This window comes from Hippichthys cyanospilos, chromosome 8 (assembly GCF_059441005.1).
Source record: "Hippichthys cyanospilos isolate Australia breed blue-spotted pipefish chromosome 8, RoL_Hcya_1.0, whole genome shotgun sequence".
NCBI classification, from domain to species: domain Eukaryota; kingdom Metazoa; phylum Chordata; class Actinopteri; order Syngnathiformes; family Syngnathidae; genus Hippichthys; species Hippichthys cyanospilos.
In genome coordinates this window covers 4016904-4037606 of record NC_142376.1, presented here as the reverse complement: position 1 = coordinate 4037606, position 20703 = coordinate 4016904, and the positions used below count along the sequence as shown (strand labels likewise).

Genomic DNA, 20703 nt, shown 5'->3' with positions numbered 1-20703 from the left:
AGCCAATTTGGTTTATTTTCGACTGTTTCTTCTCTTTTTTACACTTTAGAAAGAGTTGGGTGAAAAACAGCAGGTTGGGTCAACCCAGTCTGGGTCAAAAATGGCTAAAACGAAGAGCTTAAAATGTTCTGTTGGTCACCTTTAGATCCGATTTGGTTTTACACAATTGTTTTAGAGTGTAAAAATGTTGTTTGAAAAAGATTAATTGTGTCAAGATAAAAGTGTTTTAGCAAAACAAATAACTTAAAAAAACTACATTTTGTTCATCTGTTTCCTCAACGGGGTATTATCAAGTTGGGTCGGTCCAACTTGACCCGATTCCATTTATTTGTTTCTTTTTTTTTTCCTTGAAACAACATTTTTACACTTCAAAAAGAGTTGGGTGAAAAATAAGTTAGTTCAAACCAATTTGGATCAAAAATAGACCGACCCAACATTTTGTATTATATGAATAACTTGAAACATTGGGCTATTTCTCTTTTTTACCCAACAGTTTTCGAGTATTGTGTATATATATATTAAAAAAAACACACTCTGTCAAAAGGACCAAACGGACCAGCCTAACATCACGGGTAAAAAGAATCACTTAAAAAGTTAGGTAGCGACCCAATTTGGGTTATTTTGAGGCAAGTGTTTTTTCAGAGTGTCTGCGAGGGCTCGGACGCGGCGGCGGCGGCGCCTCGTATGTTGAATTTGCTCTTCTCTTTGTCTTGGATAAGCAGCCACCCCATGCATCAAGGCTATCAGCCCCAGCGAGGGATGGACCACCGGAGGAGCCACCGTCATCATCATAGGGGACAACTTCTTCGACGGCCTGCAAGTGGTCTTCGGCACCATGCTCGTATGGAGCGAGGTATGACCGGCGGAGACTCCGGGCTTCCTCTCCTCGTTTTTTGCCGGGGGCTCATTATTTCTTCTCTCCCGCTCTGCAATCCAGCTGATAACTCCCCACGCTATCCGCGTCCAGACTCCGCCTCGGCACATCCCCGGCGTGGTGGAAGTCACGCTGTCCTACAAGTCCAAGCAGTTCTGCAAAGGTGCCCCTGGGAGATTTGTGTACACTGGTGAGTCAAAAGTACCCCCCCTTTTTAGTCGTCCCGTTGTACTGAAAAGCCCTCGGCTCGGCGGTAATGAACTAACCAAGGTCTTGCCTGGCTGGATGTAAAATGTGCAAGATCTGCAATGTTTTTAAGTAAAAGGCTGTTTGATGAGGGGGGCTTCCAGCGCCGCAACCCGATCCCCCTCTGACCTTCCGTCGTACAAGGTCGCTGCCGAGCTCTGTTAAACTCAAGCTGTCAGGATGACTCATTCTGCCAATTGTCTTTATCTTGATTGATACGAGACAGATAGAGCTTTCTCCTTGCTAATTGTGCCGATTTTGCAAAAGGGAGGGGGGGAGGGAGGTTATGTTTTCGCTGTTACTTAGTTAGGAGGATTACGCTAAAGCTAGCTTAAAACCTTGTGGACGGCTGGGGAACGGGCCAAATAAGATGCCATTAAATTTCGGCGGAGATGAGGATAAAGGTGCGGATCCGGGGATTCGTCGCACTTTATTGAGTGCCTATCCTGTTACCGCTGCCAAGGTGGTTTATGGTTTCAGTGGAGCTTGTATGTCTGTTAGCAGGATTTTGAGGGAAGTACTGACGCGAATGCGGAGCGGTGAGACAGGCAGGGGAAAGAAAAAAAATTCTGCCGCTGCCGTTGGCATTTTGTGGGGAAGCTTACGTCCCTTCCGACGGGTAACCGAATTCCAGCTAAACGGTCGCGGTTTTAGTGATCCTTCTTGTTTCAAGGGGATTTTGATCGTTTCTCAAACGTGCAGGTGAACGTCGGCCGTTTGTTGAACATTTGCACTTGATCAAAGCCCCTATCTCCGTATATTTTGGCGAATCTTAGGGCCCTTTCACACCGAGGGGCCCACAGGTAGCTTGGTACCACCCAAACGTGTGCAGTTTTAGGGATTCTGCTTGTGGCAAGGAAATGTTGACCGTTTAAAATTCTCCAGCGAAATGTGCAGGTGAATGTCTTCCGTCGTTTGTTGAACATTTGCATTTGATTACAGCCAGTATTTTTGGGGAAACTTAGGATCCTTTCACACAAAGGGGCCAACAGGTAGCTGGATTCCACCCAAACATTCACCAACAGTTTGGGTGATTCTTTACGTTGCAAGGAAATTTTGACCATTCAAAATTTGCGACAAGAAACATGTAGGTGAACATCATGCGACGACAATTTCCGCTTGAACATACCCTGTATCCCTATATATTTGCAGAATATGGAACCTCTTTGACATTTGTCCAAGGTTTTCCAACAGATTTAGTGATCTATTTTTTTGGCGCAAAGAAATTCTAGCACTTGTTCAAAATTCTGCTCCGACAAGTAAAGGTGAACGTTTGCAGTCTTGAACAAACCCCGTATCTCCGTACATTTCGGGAAATCACAGGTACCTTTTACGTTGAGGGAGGGGCAAACAGTTTCGACTGTTGGCCAAGGTAGTCGGGTTCCAGCCAAACAACCGCCAACAGTTCTGACTTTTTGTTTTTTTTTGCGATTAAAAAAAACTACAGGCACACATCTCGTTTTGCGACTCTTGAGGACACTCCCTGCGTTCCAAAACACTCAGTGGGATGAGGGATTTCACGACAACGCTCAAACATTTGCAGGAAATGGATCTCAATGTTTTGTTTTGGTTTTTTTTTGTGAGGAGGGGGTAATCCAAATTACGACTATTGGTCCCTTGGCAGAAGCCATAAGCTTTTCTAGTTTTAAGAAATGAAACCGGTAATGCAATACCTCACTTCGGTTGGTGTGAAAGGGGTACGTAACAAGACAAACACGCGCAAGAAAGGTGTGCGCCCCGTGTGAGCGTGTCACACTCCAAAAGTAAGGCGATGTGATTATCTTGGCTAACAGAAGGAAGTGGCGGTCTTATCTGTCATCATTGCCGAGGAGACAGAGGTTGCGGGGGTCGCAGCCTGTCTGACCTGGAAGCCTCTGTCTGTTGCGGCTCTGACGGACAGAATGAAACAGGGGGTGCGTCGAGAAACACCCCCCCCCCGCCACCAGCAGCCCCGGGCCTCAAGCGCAGCCCTGGCCTTGAGCGCAGCAGAATTGCAAAGTGGGGGCCCGCCACCCCCGCTCACCCAGATCCTTCCATCCTGGGGCAGCTGTTTCTCATCAAGACCCTTCCCTCCCTCCCTCTCGCTCCCCAGACCCCCCTCGCCTCCTTCAGCCATGCGTCCCCTTCTCCTCCAACCGTGCAGTCTGGCCCAGCTCTCCTGCATTTAACCTCCCTAGCAGGGGCGGAGCAAAGGCCAACAAGGCACCGGGATAATGAAACGGGAGTGTAGTGTGCCCGCGATATCGCATGTGTGCCTGCGAGTGCACGAGATGCGCGTGTGTGTGTGTGTGTGTGTCTGTACATGTGCTAGCGCGCAGCCTTGAGAAGGTGTATAAGTTAAGACATTAATGGCTTCTATAGCGCCCCGGTGAAAGTGGCAGGTCCCCAAAGAACAGACCCCATTAGTCACAGAGGCTAAGCGGATTGGGATGATTACCATCAGGTTTTACTGAGGAAACGTGTCCCCCTTTCTCTATCTTTGTTGATTTTCTTCTCTTCTCCCCCTCTGTTCTTACTCCATCTTCCCTCAGTACTTACTCACTTCCAGTTAGTAGAAGGATACAATTGCCCCTGGAGGCAATGGTGGTACAATTGATTAGTGAATTAAAAGCGAAAGTCACCAATGAACAAGGTCCGGCTCCTCCGTCGGCGGGTGGCTCACGAGGATTGACACTTGCAAACGGCCGCTTGATTTTTCACAGAGTCCAGTAATTGTTGGGCTGACACGTTGGAACCGCAAATGGGCTTTTTGCTAAGGTCTTGAAAGCATCCTTTTACTGTCAACAACTTGCGTTAGAAAATGATACGGTGTGTGGGGGTAGAATCTACATAGATACGGAATCACGCAACTGCTAATTTTGGATTGTCCAACCCTATTTGAATATACGGGGCCAATGATTGAGGACCACTTGGTGAAACGCAAATTTTACAGGGGGACGAGACAAGAATGAGATGGTGAAAAGATGCATATTACTCCTAAAGGCTTCTACACACCCGTCTTCTTTTGTGGTTCCCGGAACCGCGGAATTAAAAAAATCAAACAAAGCACAAAAAATTGATGTTTCGAATGACCAGCAATACTGTGTAGCATCCCCACCTCATTACAACGGAGTAACGACGGAAGTGTGGGTAAAATAATACGACGGACCGATGTTCTAATGATTACAACTTGGTTTGGCTTGAAAAAACAAAATGGCGGTCTTAAAACAAGGGAAGGGGGCCAGTGATGAATGATGGACCAGCATAAATTCGGCAAATACATTCAAACGTACTTTTAAATGAATTTGTGTCTGATAATACGTTTGTACGTGTTTGAATGTAAGTAATATTTGTATGTACATAAATACATTGCTTGCAAATGCAGATTTGCATTAGTTACATGTTAGCATTTCCACACTTGTATAGATACAGTAATCAAAAGCGTGTGTGACGCGGATCTACGGCCCCAGCTGCGGCTTCAGCTCCCTGCTTTTTTCATACTTTCTTTTCCAAGTTGGCTTTTCTTGAACCGCCTCCCTAATTGTGGAAACGTAAGTCACCCAATTGAAAGAAATTACCGCAAATTACCCGGAGTCAAGTCGTACAGCAGAGGGGCACGTCCTCGCTCGGGTTATTACCCCGAAACCGCTTCCCAAACTCACAATCCATTCTCCGTAAGAGAGCACCCCGCAGCGTCGAATGTTCGCGCTGGCATTTCCTCTCGGACGTTTTTAACGCTAACGAGACAAACAGACACCGGGCGTAAAAGTTCACTGGGTCGCGGTTTTGTGACATCTTGGAGGAACGCGCGGCTCCCCGCGCGCGTTGGAAAGGAAAGTGGCGCGGGCTAATTTACAGTCCATCCCTTTCCCCTTTCAACAAAGTGTTGTCCCTTCGGAGCTTGCCGGCTTGTCCTCTGTCTAATCCATGTATCGGTTATCCATTGGTCAGGACAGAAGCGCTAGAACTGACTGTCAGCAAGGTTGGAGAAAATCAAAAGGAGAAAGTCCGAGCTGTACCTGAAGTCGATACTTTATTACCAGCCGCTCTAAGTGAGCAGCCTGGAGTGATCAAGAGGTTTTTGCGTTTGTTTGTTTTTTCACTCTTTTGTTTTTAACCCTTCTGGTATGTTGGGGGCCAATTTGACGCAGTTATAAGTTATAGTCAATGATGAGCGTTGTTTTCTGTTCGATATTTCTGATTTGTTTAAGAATATTCGATTTATCGATGAAAAATGACATTTGTGTACATTTTTAAGGATTTCTTTGGGCAAGTCTTTTGCTGTATGAACAAATCCCGGGTCAAAATGACCCAGGAAGATTATTGCTTTTTCTGAGGGGGAAAACAGAATCACCGGATGTGTAAGCCAGATTAAACTAGTTTTATTTTTTTGGTAAGATTTAGCTAATTACACAAGATCCTGGGTCAAAGTGATCCAGGAAGTGATTACTACTCCAGCGAAATAAACGCAGCACACATTTAACACTTTCATTACTGATTCTCTTTTTTTTTTCCTTTGGAAAAAAAAAACTATGGCTTATATTACTTGTTTATAAGTCTGGGATACTTGGAAAATTATTTTAAAAATTCCCACTGATTAGGTATAATAATAATATAAACATGCCGGAGAAGTAAAAATTATTACCGATTCCATACAACACATAGTAATCAGTGTAATCAAAAGTAACACACATTTATAGCACATATTATCAATATATTTCCGCGGTTAGATGGTGAATTCACGAGAAAGCGTACAACGCAACCTACTTTGTTGACAGTCGGCCCAGCGCTGGCTTGTTGTGTGGAAAAGATGCTACTAGAATCTGTAGAAAGGTGTGTAATGAACGCCATGAATTCCATTTCATGTTATTATTAAATTATTATTAAATTAAGTATTAAGTATTTTCGTTATTAAGTATTTCTGACTGGGTTTCTACACAAAAAAAAAAGATCATTTTACATATCTGTGGGTCATATTGACCCAGAGCCATTATTGGTCTTCCAGAAAAAAGAACATAAGACACTGGTCAAAATAAAATATTGAAATAATAAAATAATATAACATACACATTCGGGCGGCTAAATATGCCCCGGGTCATTTTGACCCGGGGAAATTATTGCCATTCCTCGCCAACAAATATAGAAAGAATCTTTTCAACCACATTTGCAGCATTGTAACCTTTTTCCCGCGCCGGGTTGGTCATAAAATAAAAACCCGACCGTACAATTCATCCAATTAAATCTCCTAATTACAACCGAGCTTTTGCCTTTCTAACACGGTCAAGTTTTCACAAAAGCCCCCCCCCTCGGGGACAACAACGCGGACCCGCGGTAATCGGGCTCGGCGAGCGGCGCTAACCCACTCAGCCGCTATTTATCCTAATCAGTGACATCCACATAACCGGGATTGCTTAAAATGAAGCCCTTCCGCGCCCTAGAAAAGGCACATTTAGCAGGACCCCATTTGTCACGGGTAAATTGAGGGTCAGTAAACTTCGCCTGTATCCTCCAGTGGGGATCCGGGACATGCATCATAACGTTAGGAGAGGATGATTGGCGAAGGCGAGCTGTCACACATTTGTCAGGGGGAAGGGAACATTATTTGCTAATTTCCCAAGCCGGGCACTGACAGGGTGCTTCGTCTTCAGACCTTTGGTGACCGGCGCGGCTTCTCGGCTATTAGTACAAGTCAAGCGTTTTTTTTCTTTCTCTTTTTTCGCTCCTCCCCTCACTTTCCGGCAAGTAATAAGAGGCGCCATTCGTCCGACCTCACGGGCCGGCGGGCGCACCGGTTGAAGGGTTTCGGACGGAGCCGACGCCCCCCCCCGCCCGCCCATGCAGCGGGCCGCTCTTGCCGGGCCTTAGTCGAGAGCAGACAGCCTTGAGGGCTGATGGATCGCAAAGTTTACCCGTCAAGGTGACGCTATCGACTCGGCTGCACCAAAATCTGACAAAATGGGTATGAGGCGGTCATTCATCAACATAAGGACAAAGGGGTCAGGTGTGCTTCATTCAATAGAGGTGGGGATCAGGAAATGTCAGTCGGCTAAAGGATGGAAAAGGAACATGGGCCAAGTGCGCCGGTTGAGGGCCGCGTCTTTGGTGTTTGATTCTTTAACTTTTCAAGTCATTGTTGGAGGAGGGATGTCGGACGGAGCATTTTAATATTGACAGAGTTGCACTGAAGGGAGTCTGAGCCTGTTACTGTGTTTTATTATTTTTGTGGGAAAAAACAGCAATAACTAATAAGTGGAATCTATGGAATACGGAAAGTATAAGTTGATTTTTTTATGTTCTTTTTGAGGGTGTGTAGTATGTTTTTTTTCATTTATACGAAATTTGTCATTGATTATATTTTTTCATTTAAGTGTTTATTTTCATTCATCATGTGTTTTTATTTTTTCCTGTTACGTTTTTTTTTGCTTTATCTTTCACGTTTTTACGAATTCAAGATTATTTTTGTTTAATATATTGTGTGATCTTCAGTTCTGTTATTCATAATGTATGATTTATTACACGTATAATTTTAAAAGTATTTCAATATCATATCTAGTAGCATTTATAAATTATTATACTATTATATTTTCATTTTTTTCTATTATTTGTTTTCCATTACCTTTTTTGCACCCAAGCCCACGTCACCCGAGTATCGATTTGATACCTTGTCAATACTTTGGGGAGGAAATTGTTATTTATTACTTTATTATATATATTTTTTAATGTAACGCACTTTACCTAAGGTATAAAAGTGCCATAAAGCACTTTTACCCCCAATTCTAATCATGGGGTTGGTTCCGATTTCCATGTATTGTACAAGTATAATAAACTAGGGATAATCCATCTGTCACAAAACACTTTTTCGCAGATAAGCATTAGCATTTTCTCACTCTCATTCCTCCCTGTTCAAAAACTAGCATCATCGAAGGTAGGAAAAACAGCAAAAAGTGAACCACGTTATAGTGAGGTACTGATCTTTGGAAAACACAAATTAAGCTTTCTGCGGTCTAGGACACTGCCGGATTTTTTTCTTTTTCTTTTTCTTTATCTGATGGAGCCTTGCGCTATTGTGTAAATCAGGCCTACCCTCCGGTCTCCTCCCCACCCCGCCGACGCTTTGAAGTCCCAGATTCATCGGCCGATCAGATGCGGCCTTTCCGTTCCATTTCCCGCCCTGCCGGGGTTTGGTTCGGAACTCCATCAATGATGGGTGTGGCCCGGCGCGAAGATAGCCCCAATCAAAAGCGTTCACGCAGGCATGTAAGCAAAAGGCGTAATTGCGTTCGCGCCGTTATTATTACGGCGGGCGATGAACCGCCGCCATGAGACGGGAGCGCGCGGGCATTTGTAAAAAGTCATCTCGGCGGCCAAGTGGGTTGTAAGCGCTTGGCAGCGGCCTAGTAGCATGTGTCAAGCCGTGTTATCCAATCGCCATACCTGCCTGTCTCATTACAAGCGGGGTATTTAGCGGCGGCTCGGCGGGAGCGGAGCGGACTCCGACTGCCAAGCTAGACGGGCCGTCGTTTGAAGGCCTTGTGAGCTTGCGTGGAGCGCGACAAGGTCCCGCAGAGGAAGGTCCTCGTGTCCAATTAGGGGGCTGACGTGACACGTGGCCGCGCTCCCCCGCTGTCAGCCAGCTTGTCAGGTAGGGCTTTGAGAAGCGCACCGCGGGCATTATTCCACCGCGCGTTATCAGCAAGTGACCTGTGAAATCCGACTCGGGCAAATTGATTGAAATAAGTACTTGGCCGCGTTTAATACGTCTCGGGATGCATTGTGGGAGGAGAATGAAAGCCGCGGCGGTATGTTTTCGAAAGGATGGTAGTCATTGATTCGCTTTTAATTGGACGCACTTTTTGCCCCCCTCGTGTCGTCGGGGGGGGGGGGTTTGAGGATGGGTCGTCCTCGGTAAGTCACGGCGTCGGAAAGACGGACGGGCGGTGGGGTGGGGGGCGGGGGGTCCTCCATAGACGAGGATCTTTCCCCTTTCCCCTTCCTCCCCCCCCTTGCCCCATTTTTGGAGCCGTCCACGCCCGGCGGGCTTTAAAAGAACTCCGCCCCCTCCTCCCCCGTCGGCGCATTTTGATTGAAATTCATCGGCGAGTTTATTGAGAAATGAATGAGGGAGGCAGCGCGGTATCGACTCGGGGAGGAAAACACAACTCATCTTGAATGAGGGGGAAAACGCGGTCGTAATTTAGCCGCCATCGACCGGCGCCCCGTCCATGTATTGATCTTCATTTTACAATATTAATTTGCGCTCGCAATCAGCTGTGAAGGGAAAGCCGTTTGATTTCTGTTGGCCGGTAATGCGCCAAAGTCCGCCGTCGTCCTCAGAGAGGCGGCGCGCGTACTCGAGATGTCATTTAAGGGGATTGAACAGGTGTCTTCGGCCCTTTCTAATAATACCGGAGAAATGAAGGCGCGGAGAAATTATGGATGTGCAATCTGTATCATTGCTCCCTTTTAACCGTGTTAATTACATTTTATCTGTTGCAGGGGCAATATCTGCAGCAGAGTGTAACTGTCTGGGTATTTCCATCTGTATCGGCTCAAAGTTCATGAAATTTCAATGAACATTGATCTCTCTCCATTGATTTATCTTAACTGCAGATCTTTGAAATTTTAATTTCCTGTTCATCTTGAGGCCGCTGGAGGTGGAATCACTCAATGATAACTGGCTACAGTGGATGGAGATGATATGGTCAGTGTCAAAGCGGATGAGCTTTGCGTGGGTGTGCAGTGAAGAATTCCAATTTGGCTTGGTTTGAGACGCTGTTTTCATCTGCATGCGTGTTTTCTGCTCTATCCGCGCCGGGGACCCGAAGCATGGCGTATGCAAGGCTCACCTTGATTTAGATCTTTCTGCAGAGCGCTTTAAAAAGTCACTGACTTGACTCACTCAATCCCAAAGACACACACACACACACATTATATATTATATACATATGCATTTATAGCTTTCAAAACTGTTTATAATCAAGTACTGATAGTAATCAATTACTTGTACTTTTACTTGAATACTTTATAATGACCTAATTGTTTACTTTAGTACCTAAATTACTCTAGTACTTCAGGACCTAAAGTAATCAATTACTTGACACGAAGAGCCCAACGATTACGTCTGAACTTTAGTTATTATTTACTTAATTATTAAATCAACAGCTATTTTTAGATCCTACTTGAGCCAAACACTTGCAAAAAAAGGACAAAAATAGAATATGCACCCGAGATTAAATATCTGGACTCTTAAAAAAATATCTCAAAATATGTCTTTGGGATTGAACGGGTTAATTTGAGGAGTGATGTTCTAATTTGGTGGAGCAGTTTTAATCCCAGGGACCTGAAGCTATTTTAAAACAAAATACAAATCTGATCTTACTAACTTTACAACTACTTTTTACTTTGAATAGTTCTTAGTTACTTTTGATTAGTTATTCGCTGCAAAATGCTACACATTTTGTAGCTAAGCAAATGCAAATGCAAATGCAAGTTTGCTGTTTACTTGGCCGACCCGGTGCAAAATTTCTCCTCCTCAGCTATGCAACCAAAACGAAACTAAAAGACGAGGATAAGGTCAGAGTGTATTTTCTCTTGCACAGGTGGTGCAGGGAGTTGCAAAGTACTCTTGTCATAAGCGTACTTCAAGCAGTTATCATCTGCACGGGCGGGGCCGGTGTGAGAGCGCAGAATAAGCAAGGACTCCTTAGAAATGAAGGATATTAATACTTTGGGTGTGTTAAGAATGATAAATCAACATCGGAACATGGTTACGAGATCCAAAAAGTTGACTTTTCATGTGACGGCCATTTTACTTATCTGACGACGCATGCCGCTGCGTGCGGTTTAGTTGCCAAAATACCATCCTTGTCCCCTAACGGAACTCGGCATCCCGGAACAAAACTGAAGCGTCACTCAAAAACCATCGGGGCGCGCTCGATTGTCATCGCGCGATTCCGCGAGGTCCGAAATCGACCCGGCCGACCGGCTGGCGTGCGGGTATCTCATTAATTTCCCCCACGTCGGACCGCCTTTCCTTATCGCGGCCTATTCCGCGGAACGGCAATAAGACGAGCTCTTCGGCGCGCGTTTGCTGACGCCACATCCTCCTAACAGATGCGCAGGTGCCTCGGAGGCTCGGCTCGCGCTGTTTGACGAGTCGCAAATGCAATAACACTTGAATGAACTTCTGCCTGTGCTGTTTATCTGTCTCCCCCTTTCCAACTCCCACTCCACCTCTAATTTGTGTTAAGGGGAAAGAAAAAAAAATAACTGCTCAATGGTGTAGGAGGAGTGGAGATAAGCTCGAAGCAGTTAAGTATAATTAGCGAAAGTAATAGCTGGCAAATGGCAACAAGGCTAGGTTTTTATCTCCTGGAAAGATAGAGTTATCGTAATAAGCTGTAATGGCTGGCAGGAATGCTAGGACGCGGCGCAAGCCTCCATTCAGGCTCATAGACTTAACAAGGAACAATTTCCCTGAAATTTACTGCCGGGCTCAAACATTTCCCTATGTTTATGTCCCGATACCGTCGGGTGAAACATGTGCTCGATTCGGCTCCATATGGAGCGAGGGCGCGAGGCGGCGGCGGCGGCGCGGCGCCACGTTAGCGCTGCCAGCGTCGGCCACGTCGCGTTGGAAAGAGCGAGCGGAGATGTCCGGCGGCCCGATTGAAAACAAGATCGGGAAGTGGCGAGGAATTCCGCTGGAGCCCGTCCACCGGGCGCTCTTTCTCGTACGCAAAATTGGAAGCGATACGGTCGCAGCTGCGCACCGAGTCATGCATTCCATTTCTTCATATTCTGAAACTTGATCGCGCGCTCGCGCAAGAGCGGGAAGGTCAGGAAACTTTGAAGGAAAACAGCATTCCTCCAAGACGGAATCATGGCGAACGACGCCGCTCGGGCTCTTTTTTTCTCTCGTAATCCGTCCAATTTGACAAACGTGCGCTAATCTAATAATCGCGGATATTAAACTGTGGAAAAAGCGCTTGTTAAACAATTACATCTCTTATCTGTATGACTAGCGGGAAGGAGAAGAAGGGAAAAAAAAAAGAACAGAGCGGCGACGTAATTGAACAGACCGTGTAACCTGTCTAAATTTGAACAGAAAATGAAAATTCTATTAGTCCATAATGCGCCCTCCCCCGCCAGCTTTCCTGTGCTCTTCATCTGCTCTCCAAAGTATTCAAATGCAAGTCCTGCCTTAGCTCCCCGTGTCTCTTTTTCTCTAATTATCCGTGAGGTCAGTAAGCAAAATGGGGAAGAAGCCAGGAGATCAATACAAATTATCCCTGAGCAAACCAGTGCTGACAGTTTGAATTGCAGCATATGTTTACCCAAAATCAGGCAATTTATCTTAATATCAGCCGAGTAATGCAGCAGGGGTGAGAGGTCACACAATCTCTCCACCTCATAATTACCCACCTCTAAAACAGGAAAGTGGTATTGATTGGCCGCGGGCCGGGAAGCGGGCGTGACTGGAACGTGCCAGCAGACCCCCCCCCCCCCCCTCCCCCCCTTCTAAACAATCCACCACCGCCACCACCCGTATCATAGCTCCCCTTTATCCCCTGCCCTCTTCAGCCTCCCCCTCCCCTTTGGCTAGACTCCCCACCCAGGGAAGGATTTATGGGATGTCTGTGGAGGGTTTCATGTTTCCATGCGGCGATTGAAAGCCCTCACGGAAAAAAAAAAAAAAAAGGGTGGGGGGCAGAATGGGCTGCTGAAGCATCCACACCCTCAACTCCCCCTTTGACCATTTGATGAAAATACATTTTGCTCATTGAATTTGTACATAATTGTATCAAGCTTAAGAGACGCTGGGCGGAGCACAGACCTCCACCAATGCCGAATTAATATTCAGTCAGATGGACACAAAAGGTACTTACTCACAGGCAAAGGTATAGAAAAAATGTTTTAGGAACTTCAGTTCATCTCAGGTAACTCGTATTTTTGTTTTTTTTCAAGTTTTTGCCTAAAGGAGGGTCTAAAAATGGCTTTTCCACAAAATAAGCTATTTCTCAATTCGGTACTCAAGTATTCTGTTATTGAAAGCAATTAGGTATGAAAGCAATCCACAACTTTAGTAAAAAATGTAAACATTTGAGACCACGTTTACAAAATTTTACAGGGAGTGAGAAAAGGCTAAAAAAGCAAGAAGCAATGCCGAATAAAATAAAGCACTGTCTATTTTTCACGCCATTTTAGACAAAATTCAGTTTTTAACCCTGAAATACAGAATAAAACAGAATATGAATATATCCTGTGGGTCTTAAAAATCTCAAAATGCTGTTTAGCCCCCCCAAATTAGCATGTATAATGTGAGAATTTTAGCCCCTGCGAAAAGTAGATCTGAGCTTCATCTGTCAGCCACATAAGTCGATTTTTGACTTATAACTACCGTAATGATACGGCGTAGAGGGCGGACGTCAGCTTGCTGTTAGCATCCAGTGCCTGTTGCAGCTCACAGCAGCACACGTTAGCTGAGGTTGCATTATTTTCAATAAAAGAAGCGAGCAGACTGAACCAATGTCCGAGTTCATCCACGACAGGAATATGACTAAAACCGAAAGGATCGCCGAAAAGTTATGATGTCCCCAGCTGATTCAATTAAGAGTGCGCCGGTTAGAGAACAACAAAATGTCTTCCATTTGACTTGTTTATTAATTGCGCTCATCTATATTCACACAATCATAAACTTGGTGAAACACGGATGCTGCGCGACTTCGGTTATTCAAGTCGAAATTAACTCGTCGCAAAGAAAAGGAAAAACAACTTCTTCGAGCACATTCAGTTACACCGGCGAGGCGTTCACTGACCGCTCAGAATGTAGGAAATTTGAAACACACTTAACTTTATGTGCAACAAATAAATAACTTACAGATATGAATACAATATTATAATAATATACGAGTTTAGGAAGATGACATTTATTCTATTTTTACATAGTGACCACAGTGTTGGTATACACGGTAACGTAAAAAATTCCAGAATTTGACCACAAAATTAAGGGTGTGTCTTTTACACAGGTGTGTCACATATTCGAGGAATTACAGTACCACGAGACAGGCCCTTGAACGGTGCGCTGATACCTCAGTTTCCCATTATTTACGCAAGTCTTGAAGCCACCCCCAGATGTCATCCTTGGCTCATCTACAAAGATTCCTAAAAAGCGTTTGACAAAAAGAAGAGACAGTAGTACTCGGTGACGAAAACGGACGCTGTCAACGTGTGCGGCATTCAAAAGTAAAGCCCGCGATCATTCCGGAGAAAGGAGGATGAAAGAAAATCTTTGTACGGAGGACAAAAACGCGCGGCGCTAGCAAGGCGCAACGGCGGCATTTCTTTTCCCCGGCCGCGTATGAGCGCTCAGTATATATCACGGGCGTCTCTTCCGGGATTATTGACATTGTCTGTGTCTGTCGGCGCCGGCGTACATGCCGCGACTACAAAACTGTCAAGTCATCAAGTGACAGCGCCGTTTAGCGCTAATGCAAGTCTCCATCAGCTGTCACCAGCATTTGCATGAAATCAATAGCAGATGGCGCTCCGTGTCACCAATTTCATTACGCCGGGGTTGTTACAAAGATCATCTCCGTGATAGATGAGAGCGTCGCCCCGCGTTTTCGTTGGCGGGCGCGAGCGCTCGAGCCCGGGCGCATCGTTTGAGGATATCCTATCCTCTGGCCGCCGCCATCCGGGCACGGTTATCAACGGCGGGCGCCCCCTCGCAGCCGCCGGCGTTCCCGGCATGCCTGGCGGCCGGAGCGGGCCCCAGCTGAGGCGGGGGGACAGGAGAGCGTGATGTATCACCCTGAGAGCGCCCACTGACAGCCTCTGATGATGGATGGCCTGATTATGGAGTGCTTTTTACACATACACAATTTACATCACACCGAGCGGCGGGGTCTGGCGGGGCCGCCGACGCAATCCCGGGCAGGTGCGCGTGCGTGCATAAGAATGGAGGTCGGAAATAACAAAGGGAAAAAAAAGGGGCAAATTCCCGCCTCCCGCCTTGTCATGTACGATCAATACGGCCGATCAATCCTTTATTAAGGGGAAGGTGGCGTTTGTCCGCCGGGTGAGACGGGCCCCTTTTGTCGCTCGGGGTACGCATGATGAGCTGCCAAATTAGATTTCCAGCCGTGTATGTTACTCAGGTGAGCCGGGCGATTTGAGGCTGCATATTACTGTACTTGCGGGCTACGCTAGATCCTTGCTATCGATTAGCGCCCTGCATCGTCCACGCTTGAACACGTAATTGCTGCATTTGATCACGCTCGGCCTGGCAATTACTGTACAAGTGGAGCGCAGGAACTACGCCGGGTCTATGTGTGTGTGTGCGCTTTGTACGGTCAAAATACGGGAAATTCCTGAGGTACATTTTTTTCCCCTCGTTGATTATATGTTTTTTTTTCCATTTAGTTTTATTCCTTTTTATAACAAATGATTTTTACTGTATTGTTTTCGTTCTTGCACAGCGCTTGTTGACATTTTGATATCTTCATGATACTATATATTCTCCTGAGCCAGCCTGTCCATTTGTCTTCACTGTTGCCTACATTTTGTCTCAGAATGACAGCAAGTCCATTGAAAAAAACATGTCATTGGAATGTTCAGGGTGCCCTCTATCGAGGACGCTAGGTCTTAATAGGGTAGCTCGAGTCGGTCAAAAAATATTCACCAAAAACAAATGTCAACTACAATGGACACAAATGAATAGGAAGGGTAAATATATATATATATATATATATATATATATATATATATATATATATATATATATATATATATGTAGAGAGAGAGAGAGAGAGAGAGAGAGAGAGAGAGAGAGAGAGAGAGAGAGAGTTTAATGTTTGTTTTCTTTATTATAATATATTTTGTTTGTCATGTTTTTTTTCTATTTTGAATTTTTTTACTGCATGGTTTTTCCATTGACATAACGTGTCATTATAATAATTATTTTTTTTCTGTGTTGGGCTTGACGAGTGCCTCAAATAATCTGGTGCTGGACGGAATCCATTCTCTTAGCCAATCAGGATGCAGAGCACATGTATTTGCATGCCGTTTGAAAAAAAAGTGCCAAAAATTCGCAGAAACAAGACGATCGTACAGGCTCAATTCAAACGAACCGGGGACAAAAAAGAAGCGAAAACCAACGAACGTTGCAACCGTGACTGGATGCTTTTGCGTGTGCGTTTGGCGTGGAGCGTGTTCAGCGAGCCGCGCGCCGTTAATGCCCCAAATTACATGCTGAGTAATGAGTGATGGGCCAAATTACAGGCTGAACAATGAATAGAAGCAGGCACTTCTTATTAGTCTCCATAGAAAGCCATTGATTTATGTAGCGCCTGGCTCGGCCGACTTACTCTCCTGAAAATGATATCTACATCGAGAAGTGATGTTCTCTATTAAGTCATTCCTTCCCCCTTTTCCCGCCGCCCTCCTTCCTCCCTCCCCTCCTCGCGCAGACCTGCCTCGGAGTGTACACATGATTGTTTAGAAGCGGGCGGCGCTGTGAGGAAGCCTTCAATTACCCATTAGGACTGTCAGACATAAAGCGTCCGCGCTCCCGCCAAAAGTCTTGCTTATGATTCATTTACTTTGTGCCCCCTGATTCATCGCCCAATATGCCTCATGCTCCAGATTACTATTTGAGGGGTGGGAAAAGATGGATGGCTCCGCGGGATCCGCCGCCGTATTTCACCGGCGCTCTGTTGCGGTACGGTCGGTGGCCAAGTGTGAGATGACGGCGGCTTACACTAGATCAATGTGTGGACAGCCTTTCGCAGATTATTAAAGCTCTGTTAGATTAAAAGAGGCCCGCTCTGTAGTTTGGACCGAGTCAATATTCGACAGTAGATAAAAAAAACAAAAAAACAAAAAAAAGAAGGGGGAGGGTCCCTCGCAGTGATGTAGGTCATCACGGCTGTTAATGGAATAACACTTTGTGACACGGGTGTCACAAGTAACTGTGTCATTTTCCATCGCCACCCACGGAGCCGCCGTGTTTTTTTTTTTTTCTCCTTCCATGAAACGATTTGACACCCGTGAGGTTTTGGTGAAATTAGCCGTTCTGAAATGACTTTTGGACTGTAAACGCTAACAGATTGCTCAATGACTTTCTTCCTGTCTGTTAGCCGCGTAATTCTCGAGACCTTTGCACGCCGCTTTTGAGGGCCGTCGTTACGGAGTCGAAAGCATTTTTACCGGGTCGGTCTCGGGATTTTTCATCAAAACAGGTCCAGACCATCGATACTAAAAAAACTACTGCTTCTTTGACCAGAGAATGAGTAAGTGTCATACGTTGTTTGGGAAAAAAAATAGAATTTTATAAAGCGGGACGAAGATAAGCGCATCCAAATTTGAGACTCTGGTCCTGATCAGAAAAGGGTGGGGTGCCCACTCTAAGTCGGGAATGATATCCTACCCGAAGTGGAGGCGTTCACGTATCACTGGGTCTTGTTCACGAGTGAGGGTTAGGGTTAAGTTCAGGGTTAGAGTCTGCTGTGATGAAGACTAGAGCGCAGAAGCGAAGCTCTCGATTTACCATCACAAATGGTCATGAGTCCAAAAGAACAAGATCTTGGCAACAGCAAACCAGATTTGCTCAAAGGGGGTCTGAGCTCTCCCTTTGAGATACGGCGAGAAGCTCCATCATCCGGGAGGGACTCGAGAGTCCAGCCTTCGCTTCTTCACACTGAGTGGAGGCGGTTCAGGCATCTAATTAGAAACACCTCCATGGTGAGGTGTTTTGGGTATATTCTGAATGGAACAGGCCTCGGAGATGACCCAGGATACGCTGGAGAGACTATGGTTCTCAGTTAGCCTGGGAACACCTGGGGATACCCCAGAGGTGGAGGTGGAGCATGTAGCTGGGGTGAAAAAGGTCTGGGCTTCCATGTTTAAGCACCTGCTCCCATGACCCGACCCCGGACAAGCAGTAGGAAAAACATTCAACTTGGTAACTCAGTTCTTACCACTGAACTTTGCTAACTTTGCAATCAAACGTTAGAAGAATGTCACTGGCACAAAAATGGACATTTATGCTAGTTTTACTCTAAACAGTTGCTTAGCAGATCATTGGAAAAACTCAAAGCCAAGTTTGAGCACCGTATTAGTTGAACATTGCCTTACCATCTCAGAGAAATACTCGCAAATACTGTTGGGATTGTGGTAGAATGAAGAATCAGATTTGCTATTTTTTTTAAACGGTTGTACTAATCAAAGTATCAATGATATTACAAGTCTTTGAACGGATTTGATTATCTTACATTAATTCCGAGCGTTCAAACAAGTAAATGGTACAAGCTTGACAGAAAACAATTGACTCGGTCTCGATGCACAACCCGGTCTTGACTACGACACCACAATCCACGCGAACCCGAAAATGCGACCGGTCTGACGGCCATCTTCCCTCTCGCGCAGCCCTCAACGAACCCACCATCGACTACGGTTTCCAGAGGCTGCAGAAGGTCATCCCCAGACACCCCGGCGACCCCGAAAGGTTACCAAAGGTCAGTCCCGCATCTCACAAATACTACCTTACCGCGTCTCCATGCGCGAGAGCCGAACAAAGCGACATTATCGTCAAGGCGGCGCTTTAAAAGGAACAGCTTTGCCTCGCATATGTGGCTTAGCCACTAGCCAGCCCGGTAATTGCATCGGTTTAGTGTGAGGAGAGAGGCGTAAACTCTCTGTGCGGTAAAATAGCTCAATCAGGCGTTTTCCTCTCCAGTAGTCTGTGGAGATGGTAATCTGGTCAGAAACGACGTCTGCGCCCTCATTACCCCGCTCATGTTTTCCTTTCATTTTCTGCAGCTCGATTTGGTTTAATCTTTTGTTTACAGAACCCTGTGCCGTAAACCCCCTCGTCTTACCGCCGCTAATAGACAAAGACCGCGCGTTATTATGCTTCGGCTTTCTTATTGTTTTCTTTTGAACCCGGACGAAGCGGTTGAAAGCCGCGTCGAGTCGGAGACGCTCTCGTAAACCGGCGTTTCGTGGAACGGGGAGATCGTTCTCCCGCTGAGATGAAACCCCTCGATTCTTTTTGATTCTTCTCTTCCCTTCCATTTCCTATTGATAAAATCTACCCCCGCCTCGTCACTAATTGCTACCACGCCGGTAACCTGACGTTCCACATGTGTCGGGCGTAATAATGTAACTGATTAGTCCATCCAAAGTAAAGCGGGTGGCCAACTTAAGAGTTTTAATAACCGCCGTAAAACCTTTGAAGACCTTATCTATTAAATCCCAGCATGCGACATAGCAATATCATTAACGTCCGGCGGCCAATTTAATAACGACCGTGGCGCGCGGTCGCTAAAGATGTTTGACCGAGGCCATGCGGAGAAGTAGAGCGTCGCAGCTAGCGCTAGCTTGGCGATATGAAGTGTTTCAATTAGACCCGGTCCCCGCGGAGACGGGACACAACACCTTGACATGAAATGTGACTCTAATTTTATCTAGTAAACCCTGACCATAAGCTGGAGCACCTTTAATATCCACTTTCTTTAACCGGGCGGGCATTGCTGGTCAACGCGGGCGCACTATTTCTATTCCATAAAGTCACGGCGTCTTTGCAAGAAGAAGAAAAAAAAAAAAGACAGCCGCATTGTTAAACACAGCTTTATTACGGAGAAAGCAGACTTCTTTCCATGAATACAAAGTGTTGTTGGCAGTGAGACAGCTCTTGACACCGGACCCGAGATTAGTTTCCCGGGCGCGTGTATACTTAATATAGCGCGGTCTCCCAGCCTTTGCATGAAACAATCACAGAGTGAGATGAAACCCTGCACTTCCAATAAACAACATAAATATTTGATTTGCTCTCTAATGGACCCAAATATGGGGTTCAGGGGGCATGTAAATGATCCCGCCAAGTGATTCGTCATTGTTAAGCTTGCCATCCCAGGGTCAGCGCCGGGGGTCAAAAGCGCATTCCCAATAAAAGAGCCGGCGGCGGCTGCCGGGGGCCCGCGCGTACATTTGGAATGAGGACACAAACGGCATACGGAGAGCGGCCATTACCGGGTGCAGGTGAGGCGGGGGAAACTCTATAAAAAGGAGATAAAGCCGGAGGACGGCGGGGTGTGCATTAGCAGAAAGGCAAATCGACACCCGGCCCACTCGCCGCCGCGCCCCGGCCCCCCCCCTCCCCAACCCCCGACCCCACCCCATGACTTCACCCTCCAGTTGATAATATTACCGCGCTATTGATTTCCACCAGCCTTCTCCCTGGGACCAGTAAGACACGTGGTAATTGTAAGGAGACAGAAAGCCAATACGGGAGTGCTCATGGATAGCGAGGGATGCACGCTAATATTGTTGCTACACAGGGAGAGAGGGGAACAAAAAAAAAAAAAACATGGAGGGAGAGTGGCGGCGGGGGCGGGGGCCGCCTCTGATTGAAGTTTACCTCGTAATTCTAAGACAACATCGTAGATGACAGTCTGACCCTGTGGGAGGAGTGCAGATATAAAAATTCAATGCAAAGTCCAGGGTGAATATGAAAGTAATAAGTGTGAGCAGTCAAGTGATGAGAAAGGAGATTGGTTTGCGGGCATGGCGTTAAGTGAAGAGAGACTTTGGAATTCACCCCC

General features: G+C 46.0%; 1 protein-coding gene across 6 annotated transcripts in view; it reads left to right on the top strand.

Moving 5' to 3' along the window:
- Positions 1-20703, top strand: part of ebf3b (EBF transcription factor 3b) — a 115370-nt gene that overhangs the window by 83959 nt on the left and 10708 nt on the right. For 4 of the 6 annotated variants that reach the window (XM_088420762.1, XM_088420759.1, XM_088420761.1 and 1 more), the window contains exons 9-11: positions 720-853; positions 938-1064; positions 18527-18615. In XM_088420762.1, coding sequence (XP_088276888.1) covers positions 720-853; positions 938-1064; positions 18527-18615 — 350 coding nt within the window. The remainder of the gene's footprint in view (positions 1-719; positions 854-937; positions 1065-18526; positions 18616-20703) is intronic. The other 2 variants (XM_088420763.1, XM_088420760.1) reach the window with 1 other exon arrangement.